The sequence below is a fragment of the Adiantum capillus-veneris genome, chromosome 26, assembly GCF_014529385.1.
Source record: "Adiantum capillus-veneris isolate H3 chromosome 26, ASM1452938v2, whole genome shotgun sequence".
In the NCBI taxonomy this organism is placed as follows: Eukaryota; Viridiplantae; Streptophyta; class Polypodiopsida; order Polypodiales; family Pteridaceae; genus Adiantum; species Adiantum capillus-veneris.
In genome coordinates this window covers 135,827,768-135,847,243 of record NC_140956.1, presented here as the reverse complement: position 1 = coordinate 135,847,243, position 19,476 = coordinate 135,827,768, and the positions used below count along the sequence as shown (strand labels likewise).

The 19,476-nt window shown below is 46.8% G+C and overlaps 1 protein-coding gene across 1 annotated transcript in view; it reads left to right on the top strand.

The window, feature by feature from the left end:
• The first annotated feature begins 379 nt into the window (after positions 1 to 379).
• LOC147424247 (pentatricopeptide repeat-containing protein At2g03380, mitochondrial-like) overlaps positions 380 to 19,476 on the top strand; it is a 59,170-nt gene continuing 40,073 nt past the window's right edge. Inside the window, exon 1 of the mRNA XM_086501296.1 lies at positions 380 to 620. Coding sequence (XP_086357422.1) covers positions 557 to 620 — 64 coding nt within the window. The 5' untranslated portion in view covers positions 380 to 556. The remainder of the gene's footprint in view (positions 621 to 19,476) is intronic.

Genomic DNA, 19,476 nt, shown 5'->3' with positions numbered 1-19,476 from the left:
GCCACGAGGTGCTGTTAACGCCGCGAGACTTTAAAATAAAAAATACTATAGACGTCATCCCTTCCCTGCACAAGACACCGTCTTGCACGAGCGCCCTCAACTCCCTGCGTGCGATGCCCTCGTGCCCCATACCTTCTTCATCTATTGCATCTCGCCTCGCTGACTCCTCGCATCAACTGTCGCGCACTGCCTCGCTGCAGAGGGTATCACTTTAGATTCTTTTTTTTTGTTGATTTTTTACACCCCCTACTTCCGCTCTTCTCAATTGGCTATTTTGATTTTTTGACAACGGCCTCAAGGATGAGACACAGCCATGAGGTGCATATTCAAACTTTTAAGCGCACACCACTATATGCGATATAATAAAATGCCTGAAAGTAATGGACGTCAATTGCTGATTTTCCATCCTTCTCCAACGCAGAATAAAATGCCTGAAACTAATGGGCCATCTTAGGACGTCAATTCCTGATTTTCCATCCTTCTCCGACGCATACGCTCCTAGAAACATGTACAGTTTCTCTTCCTCGCACATTTTCATTGGTGATCGGAGAAGAGCATGGATCGGTCATGTGTTCTAGAGCTTCCGCCATGGCCATGTACAAAGCTTCCATCCAGTGCAGGTGAATCTTTTGGCTCACTCAAACCCTTTAATGCATGCTCCATTGAATTGTTCATTTGCTCGATGATCATCTATTGTTGGGAGGGGGTGTTAGCGCTTACGTTCATGTATAGGGACATATAGAGTTTACCTCCTCTATCTTATTGAGCATCTCGTAAGCCCATCCGGGTGGGCTATCCCACCTTTTGATTTTTATACTCCTCGTCTGGAAGCAGGTAGGCCGAGGTATCCTTAAACCAATCGGCCAGTAACGCCCCCTATGTGGGCGTCCAACTCGAGGTCCAACTTGGCCGTTTCTCCTCTATGTTCGCCCGCCTGTTCCTCTACTCATTTTTCAAGGATCTTCAATAGGTCGAGCTCCTTTTCCTTCTCAAAGGGGGGGTCGCAAAGATAGTGAGCTTGAGAGAGGAGGGTCTCCTTTTGCATAGCCCGGTTACCCATCACCTGTCCGTAAAGAGTGTTCCACCGGGTACCCTTAAGAATAGGCGCTCTAACCTCAGCTACGCAGCCCTCCTGGGCGGGCCAGAGAGGACGTGGGAACACGCCTAACCCGGCAAGGGGGGCCCTCTTATATACCTCATGGCCCTCTCCCAAGATGGTTATTCTCCCGTTGGAAAAATACTCTACATGGGCGTCTGCTGAACACAAACCGCCCTTCATAGGTTTCTCCCAGAGAGGAATCCCCCGCTCCCAAAGATGAAGGCCACCTGAGGGAGTCCTTTCTTGTATAAAGGAACCGTCATTCCCAAGGTAGTTTCTAATTGCGCACGCAACAAAGGGATCGTCCATATCTATAAGGCCAATTCCGTGAGGTAGCGAATCCACCCCCAACCCTATAGACCCTCTGGGATCTGGTGCCCTTATTGCGCAATCTCCTACTAAATCTTCTCTGATAACCCTCCGTTCTTTATCCGCTGGGAGACGTTGTTTTCCCTTTTGGAAAAACAAGTGGCACCCGCAGTTCAAAAGGTCGCAGATCAACTCAAACTCTAAAGACGACAAGGGGATCAAGCATTGAGCCAGTGGCTCCCCCTCTGTTCTATCAACCATTAGTTATCTCCCTCCACCTGTTTTATGCACGGTTAATGAAATCCCATGTAGAAGGCGGCTGAAAAATGGATGGGCACGAATCTTCCTGCATCGCTTAGGATCCCCTTGCCGTGCCCTCCTTTCCGCCTCTAGGATTTTTACGTATCGTAGGATCATGACCTCTTGGTCCCCCTCAACGCTGCTTGCAACTGGAAAACTCATTGGGGTGACCAGGACATAGTTACATGGGACGGCGGGTCGGGGTCGGGAACGGGGTCGGGACGGCAAAAGTCAGGAAACGGGGACGGGGTCGGAACGGCAAAAAAAAAAGAGAGTTTTTTTGGCATTTTTTGACCTACACACATGCCACACACATAGAGCATCACTTTGACCATAAATTTACACTAAATAGACCGAAGAACACGAGTCATATAGGCTGAAATGTGCTAATAAAACATCGATGATCGATCGATACAAAATGAGAAGTGCATGCCACAAGGGCTCAAGAGTCAAAAAGCCTAAAGGACTTAGGACAAGCCTGAGGCCTCAAGGATAACAAAAAGTATAAAGGGCTATGTAGTAGGTAGAGTCGTAGACTCAAGAGTCTAGACTCGAGAGTCGAGTGATCAATGATCATCAAACTCAAGAAGTGCTCGCCTGCTGAATCTCCACATCGTCGTCGTAGTCGAGGTCGTCAGCAATGTATGAGGGCTCCGGCTCGGGAGGCTCGCATTGAGGCTCGAAATTCTCCTCTAGCTCCTCCAAAAGAGTATCGGCTATAGATGGATTCTCTTGTGCCATCTCCCACTCAATGAAAGGATCTGCCTTGTGTGTGACGCTCTTGGCAAGCATGCGCAAGTTAGCGCTCACAAACACCAAATCATTGGCCCTCTGAACCCCAAGGCGATTCCTCTTCTTAGAGGCAATGTGGCTGTACACACTCCATAGTTGCTCCAAGCAACTAGTGGTACATGCTTGGCTAAGGACACGAACAGCCAAGCGCTGCAAATGTGGGCCATCTCCTCCATGGTCCTCCCACCACAAAACCGAGCCAATCTTGTTGCGATCAAGCTGTGCATCTACACATCCATAGGAGCCCTTCTTTTGCCTGTAGTTGAGTAGCTCGTCTCTAATCTTGCGCCTAATGTCACTGCTAGGCTCAAGGCGCTCCAATGCAAGCCGCCATCCTTTGCTCACCTCCTTGTCGGTCTCTTGACGCCTTCCTTGAAACTCAGGGTCAAGCACATAAGCTGCCGCATGAAGTGGAGAGTAGTATCCATTCCACCTCGACTCACACAAGCCATGAATCTCCGCATACTGAACAGGGTCAGGCACAAGCTTCTCAAGTGCCTCTATCATCCGATCCATGGCTTCATAGACTTTGCCAATGCATTGCTGCAAGCCATCCACCACTCGAAGTAGGTGTAGAATAGGCTTGACCATGGCGTCAAGAGTCTTCACCTCCTCCCACCAAGCGGCGTCGTTGGCCCATTCTCGGCATTTCAATCCTACTGCTGATGTAGACTCCGGCATGGCCTGGAACTCATCACTGAGAAAGAGGCCCCTTAAGGCTCCGCCACATGTAGACAAGCGGCCTAGCATAAGCCAATTGAATGCAAATCTTGTCTCTGAATATTTGAGCAAAGACAAGTGGCTCCTCTTTGAGAATTCATGGCGCACTTTTTGATGGTTGAGCACAAAGGAGACAATTCGAGAGGCGTCACCAATGGTGGGTGAAATCCATGACAAGTTTCCTATGTCCTTGAGGAGGTTATTGAGGCAATGCGCCATGCAAAATGTGACATGGATGCTGGGATACATGTCTTCAATGATAGCTCCGGCTGCCCTATTTGACGCCTCTCCATTTGCAACCATACAAAGGACATTCTCCGGGCCGGTGATCTCTATGGTGCTTGTCCACTCCGTAGCAAGCATCTCGGCGGCCTTGCCACTATCAGATGCATCATGTGACTCCACAAAGTACATCTCCCCCCGAGAGTAGGCCACCACCCCGTGGATGGACCGCTTGCGGGTGTCGCTCCATCCAGCTACAAGAAGAGAGACGCCATTGGTCTCCCACAAATCCTTTGTTGCTTGGGCCTCTTGCTCCACGGCAAGCTTCTCTTTGTCAAGGAGAGTGGTGCGAAGCCTCTCCGATGAAGGTGGCACATAAGAGGAGCCATATTCCCCTATTTTCGTAACCATGGTTCGAAAGTATGGAGACCTATCCACACAAAATAGAGCATGTTGCGTTAGTATGGAGAGTCGAGAAATTATAACCCATTATGAATACAAAATGGAAGATTGCAATGTGTATATGCCAAGGGAAACTCACCGCGAAGCATGGAAGGCAATGTGGTCGTGGAAGAAGAATCGGGCAACCGACCTATCCACCTCTTCCTTCAATTTAGGATTCCAATTTTCGTTGAGAGTGGTTTGGCGATGCGGAAGGGAAGAGGACGGTGTAGATCCATGGCTCTTGAAGGTTCGAGAGATGTCGTCAAGGTTGGCTTTCCTTTGCTCTCGCGGTGTCGCCGTGGCGGAGGGATCAACGGCAACAAAACGGCCCCTCTTGGCCGCTTCCGCAACCTCATACACCGTGAGTTTCTCAAGAAGATCCAACCTCGTCTCGGGAGCTACATGAGGGCAAAACTTCACCTCGTGACCTGGTTCATGAAGAAGATGGGCTCGCACTTTGTTTGAACCACCCGATCTCTTGTATGGACATAGCTTGCACGTCCATGGTCTTGCACCGCCACCTTTGCCACGCGAGCTAAAGTCGACTTCATCCCACCACGACCACGTTTGCACGGCGGGCCTCCTTCGAGAAGAAGCGGCTTGAGAAGTGGAGTTGGCTTGAGATGACATGATGGTGGAGAGACTCGAGAGAGTAGAGCTTAGAAGTTAGAAGGGTTAGAGGAGAGCTTGTGTGGAGAGAGAGTAAAGGAGAGCTTCAAAGTGGGTAGAAGAGGGAGAGGAGAGCTTCAAAGTTCAAACTTGAGCCTTGAGCTTGAGGGAAATGGAATGAGCATTGAGCATTGAGACTATGAGTATTAAGAGGCCCAAGGGAGCCTTTTATAGCCTCCCAAGGGCCAAGGCTTCAAAAATATGGCAGTTGGGGCTGCACAGAGCCGTTGCAAACGGTAAAAAACGGCCATTTTTTTTGAATCCGACCCCGGCCGACCCCTGCCGTCCCCGTCCGGTCCGTCCGGCCCCGGCCGTCCTAGGTCCGTCCCCCTGTGACCCGCCCGTCCGGCCCGTTTTCCGTCCGTCCCTCGGCGTTCCCAGCCGTTACCGGCCCGGTTACGGCCGTCCCTCGGCCCTAGGGCCCGTCCCCCCCGTCCCCTGTAACTATGGACCAGGGACCTTTCAAGGATCTGGCTGTTGGATTATCTCGGGTGCTTTGAGGTCAGGGTGGTCAAACTGGTCATAGGCCTCAGCTACACCTCGAAGGCGGAACGTCTTTGTAGCTTTAGACCCCTGGTTAGGAATAAGGCTAACCTCGAACATCTTTTCGGTATTCTGAGGCCCCTCAAACTTGCTGTACTTGCCCACCAAAGGTATTTGGTAGGTCTTACCGCTCGCAAGGTAAAGGGTCATCTTGTACCATCTTATCTCAGACGATTGCAAGGGAAGCAGCAGTCTCGAGCCAGTGGGAAATAAAAGAGTACGCAAAACACCTAAGGTTGGATGAACCTAATGGCCAACGAACCACCTCAAAATCCATTCTTAAGGGATATTTCACTGCACTGGTAGCACTCTTTAATCCATAGTAACCCGCCACTATTATTACCTCGCCCTTCTGTAGTCTAAGCGGAACCTCGTCAAATCGATCTATTGGCATATCTTATCCACCTCCTTTAAAGGGATCCACCGGGGTGGGTATTCATAAAGCGCAGTGTAGTCTGGAGTTGGCAACGTCCTTGTAGGGGGGGTAGTTCTTAGTAATTGCTCCGCGGGCTTCTCCTTACCCTTTCGACGATCCCGTTCTCTCCTAAATTGGCCTTTAGTAATATAGATCGCGCGCCCGCGAGGCGTTCCATTGTCAGAAGCGGAGACTGCCACCCCAGGTGTGCCTCACACTTGACTGTCGTACAATAGGTATACCAGAAAATAGGACGAGCAATAATAAGGCCCCTATTTGCAAAAGGGCTGTCTGATCAAGGCAATCGAATTGCCCCGCGCAGATGATTGCCCAAGTGCTTTTCGTCCTAGGGCGCGCTGGTCGGGGCGCGCTTCCGTTCCACCATCGTTCAAACCATCCGGGGGCCTGCGCAAGAGCCGACGCTGGCCATATTCGACGCAATGCTATAATAAAGCGCTTGAGAGGAATGGAGTCAGAGCCAGGGTTAGAGCCACCCCCAGCCTGCCTATAAACGGATGAGGAGCTGTCTGGGCCAATAACATTAACAGAAATAGGGTCTATATCAAGTGGGGCACTCCATGCCCGACGGGATGGGGATAAGGACCTCGTTAGAGGCTCTCGGTGGTGAACCTCATCAGTTTGGAAATCGACAAAGGTGGTGGGCAGCAGGTCGTTCTCCAAGATCTCTCTGTTAGACGGACGGTCTGCACCGCTCGAGAAAAGCGGGTTAGCAAAGTTAAGGGGGGTGGCAAAGGGTGTAGTAGAGCCACTCGACAGCCCCCCTAGGCTGTCAAAAGATCCAGCACTCCCTGAGGGTCTGCCCAAGCAGTTTCTGCTCATATTATCTTTTATTTGTTGTGTTGCGTATTTTGAGAGGTTTTGCTTTGAGAGTTGGCTTACTATATTAGTGCTGCCCTTGTTCACTCTCTCGTTATCTTGTATTATTCGCCTTTGAAGTTATTGAGTTGTTGTCTTTACCTCTCTCTCTCTCTCTCCCTCTCTCTCTCTCTCTCTCTCTCTCTCTCTTCTTGCGTGTTCCCCTGTTCGTGTTTCTCTTTTGCTTCATGCTTTGTCCAATAGCATGTGAGCATGGAGGGTGGATAGAGGTACGGGAGAGAAGGGAGGTTCTTTTAGAGAGGACAAGGGAGTCTCCTGGTGCAAGTACTTTTAATAGAGTTAGATTTAGAGGTAGAGAGATCAAGTAGTAGAAATGAAATGAAATGTTATATTAAACGTCTTCAAGAGGCAAAGCAAAGGAGATGTAGGAGACAAAGATAGTTAGAGGTGCTCCAGCTACGTGGTTTACAGGTGCATCGATTCTAGTGAAAGGATCCTGTCTTCTACTTAGGTACACTCTTCTTGGAATGTCGTACCTCTGTTATGTCCCGATCACAAGAGGGGATCTAGTCTATGACACCGTTGGGATGGGTGTCCTATGTCCGGGTGGAGGTAGTGTGAACCTGGCTAATGTGGCGTAACTTTTATAAAAGGAGGCCAAGGCCTCATTTGCAATCATTGACCCTCATTGGTAGAGTGCCGGTGGTTAGCCCACGAGGCTAGGAGTGCGCGAGGTCACCTCGAGGAGGTGAGACCGGGTGGCATTGTACGCCCGGTCTTAGAGCTGCACGCCTACGTTCTCGGACGCTGCCCCAAGCAAGGGGGTGCTGACGGATGGTGGCTGTGGTCAGTTGGTGGCAGTGCCATGTAGTGGTGGAAGTCTATAGCTACCAAGAAGCACACTTCCAAGGACTGTTCAAGCTTTCAAGAAAATTTTGCCCGAAGCTATATAATTTCTGACATCTTCCTTCGGAGTGCAACTTTTGGCAGAGTGGGGTATCCTGAAATGCTTGCCATGGAAACCCTAGCAGATTATATCTTAAAACTTCTCGACATCTCTCAATAGATGTCTCTTCTCGAGCTGATAACCTTGGAGGTTCGGTGTGACTGCTATGACTTGGGACTGCCATCGCCGCCAGAGGAACATTGTCTGTCTAAGAGCTGATGGACCATGCTGTGCTCGGCTATGAGCTTATGGAAGGAATCTAACCCTAATTTTTGGTGCAGGTTTCAGGATGGAAAGTTAGTCGACTTTTCGAGCTCGGTTGATGTCGAGATTGCTTTTTAAGTTTGAAATCTATTTGAGAACTTGTTTGGTGATCCTGTTTGGAATTTGTTTGAAATGGATGGTATCTGTTTTGAACCTGTCGTGGTGCCGATTTGAATTGTTTGACTCTGGTTTTAATACTGGTTTCAATGATTGGTGATTTTACTCCCGGGTGGAGTAGTGAGAAATGATGTTTGCGAATGCTTGTTCATACTCATGGCCCGGACCCTTGTGGTTATTTGCGGGGGGAGTATTGAATGATTGAAAATTGTTGTTTTTACTCATGGCCCGGACCCTTGTGGTTATTTACGGGGGGAGTATTGTTGTAGTTACTCATTGTCCGAACCTGGATGGTTATGCGAGAGGAGTATTAAGAAGTCTGAGCAAACTCTCAGCACCTCCAAACGACGCAGGCTGCGGTCTGGGGGGCGTTTGGTTGTAAAAGGCCTCTATGTCTCATGGCCCGGACCTTTTTAGATTATTTGTGGGAGGAGTGATGAGGGAGTCGTTGAACAGCTCATGGCCCGGACCTGGATGGTTATTTGTGGGGGGAGTGTTCATCGACGACTTTATGTTTCTATGTCTTGTAACATGCATATGTGAGCATTTGTGTTGCATTGTGATGTGCCAACCACTAAATATTCCTAATTGGATGAGATTGCCTGGGTATGTAATTTTAGTGCATCAAGACACCTGTGGAAGGTCAGTATGGTCTGGGTGTGATGGCTAATTTTACTACGCCAGAATATCAAGAGTTCCGATCTGAACGAAAGGAGAAGCTAACTCCTTGATCAAAAGAGCCGAAAGGAGAAGCTAACTCCTTAACAAAAAGAGCAAACTGAATGTCCCTTGGAATGACCCTTGGAATGACCCTCATAATTTTTTAAATTTGTTTTTGATCTAACTTCAGTTGTTTTGCAGATATGCTGTAATCGCGGACGATTACTCTCTTTCAAGAAGGGGAGATGTCACAACTACTGACGTGTCAAAGCCCTAAAGAATGGAGCCAACTTGCAGATACCGGCCGAGGGGCCTAAACCCTAAGAACAAGTAACAGAAGAAGAAGTCCTACCAACTTATGGGGACCCCATCCGATGGGGCCTAAAGTGACATAAAGTTTAAAATAAAGTAGGACCCGTAGCTGATGATGTCTCAGTTTTCGAAAATTTGCGTTGATATGATGACATAGCAGGTTGTACAGATTTTCGCGTTTTGCGCTGACTGTTGACGTGGCAGCTGTACGGAATTCTGGATTTTACGCTGGCAGCTTTTTGACTTTGCTTTTGCACCAGATGCTTTTGAGTTTGAAGGCTTTTCACTGTAAACTGCTTTTGGGGCCTAGGGCCTTTAAATATGTGCTAGCTCATTCTCTGGCATGCTTCCTGGAGTACCGGCTTGTACTGTGTTGATGCAATATAAAGAAATACCGAAAGGGGCGCCAAGGTTTGGGGCCAATACTCTCTGGGGTGGAATTCCGCCACTTCATGTCGCGTGTCGTCTCTCTTTCAGTTCAGTTGTTATTGAAGTGCTGAAAGTTTGTTCAGTCTGTTCTTTTCTATTGGCACGTGGTGCCCGTCTTGTGACAGTGTCCATGGGGGGATCCACCTGAAGCCCTCTCCAGGCGACCAATCTAGCGTAGGAACACTGCCAACCTAGAAAGCCACTATTTTCTTCCAGTTGATCAGTGCTCCCGATGCACAACAAAACACCTCAAGAGTCTGCTCACCCCTGTGTAGATTGGCCTCTTGGCCCTCCAAGTACATGCCTGAGTCGTCAACAAACTCAGTGTCCGGCAGCTCATCTCCCCTAATTGGGAGCTCTAAACCACGCAAACCAATCTCCTCTGAAGTCAAAAATCTACTCATTGTCACAAACCGGTGACGTGGCAGTAGACTGCCCGGACAGTGACGTGGTAGAAGATTGTACGGAACCCCCTTAAAAGGCACCGACAGGCTGACGTGGCAGGATGTACGGACTTCCGGATTTTGTGCCGCAAAAAGTGCTGACATGCGTAGAAAAATTCCTGCTTTTGAGCTCGCTGAAACCTACGCTGGCTGATTTTGAAGCTTTTGGGATAAGTTGCTTCATTTTTGAAAAGCCTTTAAGCTTTTGATTTTGGGGCTCTGCTTTTGGGCATCCCTTGTAACCAATAAATAAGTGGGCAAGGCCTCACTTCTCAGAGCATCTGAACGCAGAGTCTGAGAGTGAGCACCCTCCCACTCTCTTGTATTTTGAACAAAGATTAATACAAAAAGATATACCGAAAGGGGCGCCAGTCTTTGGGGCCAATATCTCTAGGCATGGAACTCCGCCGGGCCGTGTCGACTCAAGTGTGAATTGTGAACTGTTTTGAAGTGAATCTTTGCTGTGTCGCGGTAGTATCTTGACTTGGAGAGTCCAAGTTTGTTACAATGGTATCAGAGCGCGGCCGATTTCTCTTCTATGGGGAAATCCGATCCTTTTTCTCGCGACACTTATAGATTCCAATAGAGAACAGTCGACTTCTTCTGCATCTGGGAATGCGGGAGGAGATCACGAAGAAGATTTGCATGAAGAGTACCGCCCACCTCGGCCTACTCAGGCTGAGATTGAAGAGATGGAACGTCGACAATTGGTTGACGACGCGACAAAGATGATGATTAACATTGCGAAGGATCCGAAATTTGCAAAATTTTTGACTCAGCAATCCTTCTAAGAGGTGCACACCCACTGGCAAAAGGCCACAGACACCCATCAAACCGGCACTCAAGAAACGTCTTGCTCCGAGGATGTTTACAGAACAAGAATTAGAAGAGGTGGTTGATGCACGGATCAATCAGCTTTTGGACGCAAACAACAAAGCGAAAAAGCACGACAAAAAGCAGAAGAAAGGAACTGACTTCCCGGGTTATTTGGGTCATCAATCTACTTTTGCATCGGCAAGAAAGCAGAAGAAGCGTGTACGATTTGAAGGACTATCCAGCTCTTCTTCTTCTCCTTCTTCTTCTTGTGATGGTTCTTCTAGCTCTTTTGACTCGAGCGAAGAAGATAGGAAAGGGAAATAGAGAAGCAAAAAGCAAAGCTTCGGAAAGGGCAAGAAAAAGACAAAGAAGCCTAAGTTTCATCCAGTTTCTGACAGTTCTAAAGAGGACTCATTCTCAGATAGTTCGGACTCCGACGATCATAGGTTTTACGCAAAGAAGAAGCATTTCTATAAAGCCAACCAGTATGACTTCCTCGAAGATAAAAGCAAGAAAGTTAGAGAATTTAAAGAAGGTGGACAGTCAATTAAGTTTGACACTTTTCCTGGATTCCGAGATGCTTCGAGGGCTTTGGCCTTCATACAACAGTTTGACATAGCTTTCTCTGGAGGGCATTACTCAGAGCACTCCAAGATTCGGAGGGCTACCTCTTTCTTCAAGGGAAATGCTCGAGACAAGGAAGCTCCGGTTAAATGGTTGAAGTTCAAAAGGCTTTTTATTTCTTGTTGGCTGACTTGGGAGTACGAACGAGATATACGAACTGCTTGGAATCATCTTCGGATGACCAAGGGAGATTCTCTAGACGCATATTGCGAGAGATTTTGGAGCTCTTTTCTACCAGTTTCTTGATCTAAGAAGATCTCGTTTAAAGAACAGATTGAGCAGTTTTGTTGCGGACTTCCTATAGAGATCAGAGATCACTGCTTAGAACAAAAGTCAAATTCTATTCAAGAATTGATGGGTCATGCGAAACGGGGTTTTGCCATCCATTCAGGCAATTTGACTTACCCCACTGATGAGATCTTGACTTAGAGAACCCAACAGACTTCTAATAATGGAGGTAGAAAGAAAAAGAGCCCGAAGAAAAGAAAGACAAGGATTCACAACCCCAGCTCACTCTTCGAGAGAGGGCCAACCACATCAAAGAGGGGAAGTGTTTCGGATGCGGGGAACATGGGCATGTCTTCGCGAAGTGCCCTAAAAAGGCACAGCAAGAACAAAATGAAGACAGGCAAGAAAGTTCGAGAGCAGCTGAGGAACGTGGACAAAAAGGCAAGATGAAAGCAGGATTGGTTCCAGATTGCATGGGTACTGACCCAAGCAGGATTGATGAAAGTACATAACTTTGCCTAGCTTGGGGCAAAGTGAAAGATCAAGAAGCCTGATTTTCTTTGATGGAAGAGCCAAGGCCAACTTCATTTCACGTGAATTGGCGCCGCAGCTCGAGATTACACCCGATTGGATTGGACCACAAGAAGAGGCAGTTCTAGCGGTACCTGGCAGGGACGTGGCCATTACACCTGTCATTGGCAAACTTCGGGTGCATTGTCAGGGGTATTTGGGGCACGAGGACTTCTACATAATGCCCTTGGAAGGTTGTGATGTTCTCTTGGGAGTCCCTTGGTACCATAAGAACAATACCGTGGTCCATTATTGGGTGAAGAAAGCGACATTGACTACTGAAAAGGGCCGAAACATTGTACTTGATGTGAAATTGAAGGGCGAGTCTGTTCCTATTGTATCGGCTTTGTCTGTTTCGAAATTAATGAAATCCAATCTGTTTGTTTACTCGATCTTTTTGAAAGAGTTGAATGATGAACATAGGACAAATATGTCTGAATTGATAAAGAACGCCAAGATTTTCTCCACACTCATGCCGATTGCTTTTCTGAGGACGTGCCAGGCAAATTGCCACCAGCTCGTCCTGAGGATCATACCATTGATATAATACCTGGAAGCACACCACCAAACCGGCCACCTTACCATGTGAGCCAAGCCTAGAATGAAGAAATTATGAACCAAGTTAAAGACCTCTTGGAAAAGGGTCTTATCCAGCCGAATAGTTCACCTTACTGCTCTATGGTGTCGTTGGTTTTGAAGAAAGACGGATCTTGGAGAATGTGCATTGATTATGGAGCTCTCAATAAAATCACCATCAAGAATAGATTTCCAATTCTGAGAATTGATGATATTCTTGACCGACTATAGGGATCCTCTTGTTTTAGCAGGATCGATTTGAAGAGCGGATATCATCAAATCCGAATCGCGCCGAGAGATGTCTACAAGACAGCCTTTCGGACGACCTTCGGTTTATATGAATTTTTGGTAATGCCTTTTGGCCTTACCAATGCTCCAGCGACCTTTAACCGAATGATGGACTGGATTTTTAGAGAGTACAGATCTTTTGTTGGCACTGTCTTTGATGACATTATAATCTTCTCCAAGGATGAGGCTAAACATAGAGAACATCTGCTACAGGTCTTTCAGGCATTGCGAGATCACAAGTTGGTGATCAATGCAAAGAAGAGTGAATTTTTCTTATTAGAGATTCACTTCTTGGGACACATCGTCTCAACAGTAGGAGTGCAAATAGACCCTGCCAAGATTGAGACTGCTGTACGTGATTGGCCCGATTTGAAGAATGCCCATGAAGTTAGAAGCTTCTTGGGCTTATGTTCTTACTACCAACGGTTCATTAGAAAGTTTGCAGAGGTTGCTTCCCCTTTGCGTATCTTGACACAGAAAGGAGTCCCTTTCTCGTGGGGACCCACAGAGGTGACTGCCTTTCAGACTTTGAAAGAGAAATTAACTACAAGACCAATTTTGACTTTGCCGGATTTGCAAAAGTCATTTGAAGTATATTGTGATGCTTGTGGTCGTAGTCTAAGTGCGGTCTTAATGCAAGAAGGCCATGTCATTGCCTATGAGGGCCGATTGTTTTCAAGGCTGGAATTGATAGCACAGATATATGAGAAAGAGCTTATGGCGGTTATCCACGCTCTTACTCAGTGGCGACATTACCTACTCAGAGCCGATTTTATGGTCTTCATCGATCATCAGAGTTTACACTACTTCTTGTCACAGAAGCAGCTATCGGAAAAGCAAATGCGGTGGGCTAACATCTTGTCATGGTTTCACTTCCAAATTGTCCACGTGCAGGGACAGAAGAACTTGGTGGTAGATGCTTTGTCCCGGAAGCCGTTGGTCTTGGCTATTTCCGCGATTCATCATAGAAGCTTCGAGGATATGGTCGATCAATACCCCACATATCCAGATTTTTCAGATGTATTCGGTAGTAGCGGGATATTCCACTCGGGATGGCTACTTGATGAAGAAAACGATGTTGTGCGTTACAAGCCGTTGAGGGAAAAGGTTCTAACCGAGTGCCACTGTCACCATTTAGAGGTCACCGTGGCATTGATACCACCTTGAAAGGTGTGCAACGATACTTCTTTTGGCCGAGACTCAAGAAGGATGTGGACGATTTTGTACGCAGATGCTTGGTATGCTAGAAGGTCAAGTTTGACAGGCATAAAGCACAGGGATTGTTACAGCCTTTATCCATTCCCACCCTCCCGTGGGAAAGTATTGCTATGGATTTTATTTTTAATCTCTCGAAGACACGGAGTGGGCACGATGGTATCTGGATTGTTATTGACAGATTTACCAAGTAAGCTCATTTCATTCCAGTGAAGAAAACAATCAAGTTGGATCATTTAGCGAGACTGTTCATTGCCCAGATATTGAGATTACATGGCATGCCTGAGACAATTGTCTTTGATAGAGATCCCCGATTCACGAGTTTGTTTTGGAAGGCTATTTGGGAGAACATTGGCACACGGTTGCAGTTCTCGTCATCTTTCCACCTGCAGACAGATGGGCAATCTGAGATTGCAAATTCAGTCGTTCCGGATTTATTGAAGTCTTACATTTCTGATCAAAAGACTTAATGGGAAAAGTTTTTGCCCTAAGTGGAATTTGCCTACAACAACACGATCCACTCTTCGATGGGGAAGGCGCCATTTGAGATTATTGAAGGTGCTACGAAGGTTCACCCTTCCTAAGCACGAGAGATAAGATTTTTGAAGCCGACCAATACACGAGGGACTTGGACACTGCTTTTGCCAAGGTCTGGGAGGCTTTACAGAAATCTCAGGAAAGACACAAGAAGGCAGCAGATCGACACCGTCGTGATTTGAAATTAAAGGAAGACGATTGGGTGCTCTTACGTTTTGGGAAGGCACGCCTGAGAAAGAAAAAGGGAAAGGAGCGGCTTTTTCCAAAGCTTAGCATGAGATACTATGGACCTTTCCAGATAAAAGAAAAGATAAATGATGTCTGACTGAAGCTGCCCGATACTTGGAGAATTCACACTGCTTTTCATGTGAGTCTCTTGAAGCCTTTTAAAGGCGATGTGCCCGATGAGGGGGAGCCAGATGAGCAACCCGAAGTGGAGGAAAGCGAGGAGATACTCGTTCCAGAACAGATATTGGCACATAAAGATAGAAAGATTAAAGGTAAAGTGATGAGGCGGTTCTTGGTTAAATTCAAGAACTATCCCGCATTGGATGTGAAGTGGATGGAGGAGGAGGACCTAGCAGATACTTCTCAGATTGTGGAACTTTACCTTGAATCATTCGGTTTAGCATAGTCTACTCCGATAGAACCCCGATTTCAGCATGGGCGAATCTAGTGCAGCGGGTTTGCACAAGAGAGGAGTCATTCCGCTCCTTTATAGACAGATTGCCCCGATATTTTGATATAGAGTCACTGATGTCCCTTTGGGTTTCAGGGATACTGCTGGGCTGACAGTATTCTGCTGTATGACTTTATGAACTAGAATTCTCGATAATGAAATTGATACTGATTGATTTGTACTTGACTTGTTTAAGTGCAAGAACTGATAGACGAAATGATTGCAACATTTCGGTCTCATAAATCTCTATAGACATGATTGCAATATGGATTAGTTAATCAGGCATCTGTGAGGTCCCGATTGGATCTAGATGCGATTACTAAATACGTTGCCAATTAATCATGGTCTGAGATTTGGAATGATTTTTGAATGTGATTTGTCATGTGATGTCCTGTGATGTCAAATGATGTCCTGTGATGTCTTGTGATGTGACTGTCGATTGGTACATGTGCTAGATGTGTTGTTCCTAGTGCGTCGGTACTAACAGTCAGTGTCTGTTAAGACAGTTTATGGCCTGTCTGTTTTGCAAACGTAATCGAGGGCGATTACAATGCTTTCAAGAGGGGGGTATGTCACAAATTGTTGACGTGGCAGCAGACTGCCCGGACAATGATGTGGCAACAGACAGTACAGAACCCCGGTAAAACGCGCCGACAGGCTGATGTGGCAAGATGTACGGACTTCCGGATTTTGCGCCGCAAAAAGCGTTGACATGCGTACAGGGATTCCTGCTTTTGCGCCGGCTGAAACCTACGCTGGCTGATTTTGAAGCTTTTGGGATAAGTTGCTTTAGTTTTGAAAAGCCTTTAAGCTTTTGGTTTTGGGGCTCTACTTTTGGGCATCCCTGGTAACCAATAAATAAGTTGGTAGGGCCTCACTTCCCAGAGCATCTGGATGCAGAGTCTGAGAGTGAGCACCCTCCCACTGTCTTGTATTTTGAACACAGATTAATACAAAAAGAAATACCAAAAGGGGCACCAGTCTTTGGGGCCAATATCTCTAGGCACGGAACTCTGCTGGGCCGTGTCGACTCAAGTGTGAATTGTGAACTGTCTTGAAGTGAATCTCAGCGATGTTGTGGTAGTATCTTGACTTGGAGTGTCCAAGTTTGTTACACTTATCGCCTCAGCATAGAAGAGAAACAGGAAGAAGGGGGCAAGAGGACAACCGTGTCTAACCGAACGCGTGAGTATGAAGCGTTCTCCTCTTCCCCCTGCCAAAAGCACCTGACTGCTTGCACATTTGTAGAGAGCTGATACTCCTCTTATCAAAACAATTGAAAACCCCATCCTGTACTGTCACAAAGTGATGACGTGGCTACGGATAGCAGAAACCCTAATTTCTGCCAGAAACCCTAAAATTTCTGCAAACCCTAATTTTTGCCAAAAACCCTAATTTCCGGAAATCGCGGAGGCTATAAATTTTTTTTTTTTTTGGGAAATGATGAGCGACGCAAATTTTGCTTTTTCTCTACAATATGAGAAAAAGAGAGAGAATGCTTTTGCTTTCAAGTTTTGACTCTCTGTGAGAGAGAGAGCAATTGCTTTTGATTTGAAGCTTTTGGGCATCCCTTGTAACCTTTAAAGTAGTGGTGAGGGCCTCACTTCTCAGAGCATCTGGACGCAGAGTCTGAGAGTGAAACCCTAGCCACACTCTTGTACTTTGATCTGATTAATATAAAAAGAAATACCGAAAGGGGCGCCAGTCTTTGGGGCCAATATCTCTAGGCACGGAACTTTGCCGGGCCAGTGCAAATCTATTGTGATCTGTGAATTGTTTTGAAGTGGTTATTTGGTGCTGTCGCGATTGATTCTTGACTTGGAGTGTCCAAGTCTGTTACAGTGGTATCAGAGCACGGCCGATTTCTCTTCTACGGGAAATCCGATCTCCGATTTTTTTTTTTTCCGCGGCACCTATGGCTTCAGGCAATGATCAGTCGACTCCCTCGGCATCTGGAGATGCGGGCTGGGATCACAACGAAGATTCAGACCGAGTATGGCCCGCCTCGGCCTACTCAAGCGGAGCAAAGAGAGATGGAGCATCGTCAATTGATTGGCGATGCAACAAAGATGATGCTCAATTTTGCCAAGGACCTGAAGATGGCAAAATATATGAACCAAACCTCTTTGGAAGATGTACAGATGGAGTGGCAAAGAACCACAACACCACTCCCGAAACCCACTCTCAAGAAACCTTCTGCCTCCAAGAAATATACGGAGAAGGAACAAGAAATATACGGAGAAGGAACTGGAGAACGTGGTTGATGCATGGATTGCTCAGCTTTTCGACGTGCAAAAGAAAGACAAAAAGCACGGCAAAAAAGCAGAAGAAAGGCACTGACTTCCCGGGATATTTGGGTCGTCGGTCGACATTCGACAAGGCAAAGAAACTGAAGAAGCGCGTCAAGTTTGAAGGCCTACCCAGTTCTTCTTCTTCTTCTGACAGTTCTTCTAGCTCTTCAGACTCGAGCGAAGAAGACAGGAAAAGCAAAAAGTGAAGCAAGAAACAACGCTTCGGAAAGGGCAAGAAAAAAGGCAAGGAAGTCTACGTCTCGCCCAGTGAGTGACACTTCTACAGAGGACTCGTCTACGGACAATTCAGACTCTGACAACGGAAACTTTTATGCGAACAAGAAGAAATTTTACAAAGCCAACCAGTATGACTTTCTCGAAGATAAAAGCAAGAAAGTCCGAGAGTTTAAGGAAGGTGGCCACTCGATCAAGTTTGATACTTTCTCAGGATACTCAGATGCTTCGAAGGCTTTGTCTTTTATACAGCAGTTTGACATCGCTTTCGCGGGAGGACGCTATTCAGAGCACTCCATGATTCGGAGAGTTGCCTCTTACTCTAAGGGGAATGCTCGTACTTGATGGTCCACGCTTCTTTTAAACAAGACTGCGCCAGTTAAATGGATGAAATTTAAGAAGCTTTTTATTTCTTCTTGGTTGACGCAAGAATATGAACGAGATATACGAGCTGCTTGGAACCATCTTCGGATGACCAAGAAAGATACAATCAATGCTTATTGTGAAAGATTCTGGAGCTCTTTTCTACCCGCCTCTTCATTCAAGAAGATCTCGTTCAGAGAACAGATTGAGTGGTTTACCTTGGGTCTACCTACAGAGATCCGAGATCACTGCTTGGAACAGAAGTCAGCTTCTATTCAGGAGTTGATGAGTCATGCGAAGCGGGGCTTTGCCATTCACTCTGGCAGTCTAACCTACCCCACAGATGAGGCCATGACACAACGAGCCAAACAGACTTCTGGGAATGAAAGTAGAAAGAAAAAGAGCAACCCAGAGAAAAATGATGCACGACCCAAGCTTACTCCTGAGGAGAGAGCTCGCTTCATCAGAGAGGGGGAGTGCTTTGGATGCGGGGAACAGGGACATATCTCCGCGAAGTGCCCTAATAAGGCACAAAAAGAACAGAATGCTAAAGACGACGACAGGTGTGAGAGTTCGAGAGCAGTTGAGGAATGTGGCAGAAAAGACAGATAGAAAAGCAGAACTGGTACCACATGGCGTGGGACCTGCACCGAATCTAATGAATGAAAGTACAAACTTTGCCGCTTTTGGGGCAAAGTGAAGGATCAGGAAGCTCTTTTGAAGGAGCCAAGGCCAACTTCTTTTCACTTGGAATTGGCGGCTCGATTTGGAATTACGCCCGACAGACTGACGCCACATGCAGAGGTAGTTCGACTGGCACCCGGATGGGATGTTGCCATTACACCGAGCATTGGCAAACTTTGTTTACAATGACAGGGGTGTTCAGGGCACGCAAGTGACGTTCTACTCAGGATCCCTTGATACCACAAGAACTACGCCGTGGTTGACTACCGGGCCGAGAAAGCGACTTTGATAAATGAAGGGCTTAGAGATTGTACTCGATGAACTTCAGTTTCTTACTCATTCTTTTGGGAGAGAACTGAACGCTGGATAAAGGTTGAATATGTTTTGACCTGATCAAAAGAACGCCAAGATTTTTCTCTACACTCATGCTGATTGCTTTTCAGAGGGCCTGAAGATCAAACCATTGATCTGATACCTGGAAGCACGCCACCGAATCAGCCACCTTATCGTGTGAGCCGAGTACAGAATGAAAAGATTATGAACCCAGTGAAAGACCTCTTGGAAAAGGGTCTTGTCCAGCCTAGTACTTCACCGTATTGCTATTCAGTGTTGTTGGTTTTGAAGAAAGACGGATCTTGGAGAATGTGCATCGATTATAGCGCTCTCAACAAAATCACTATCAAGAACAGATTTCCGATTCCTAGGATCGATGATATACTTGACAGGTTACAAGGATCCTGGTGCTTTAGCAGGATTGACTTGAAGAGTGGATATCATCAGATCAGGATAGCGCCAGGAGATGTCTACAAGACAGCTTTTCGGACGACTTTTGGGTTATTTGAGTTTTTGG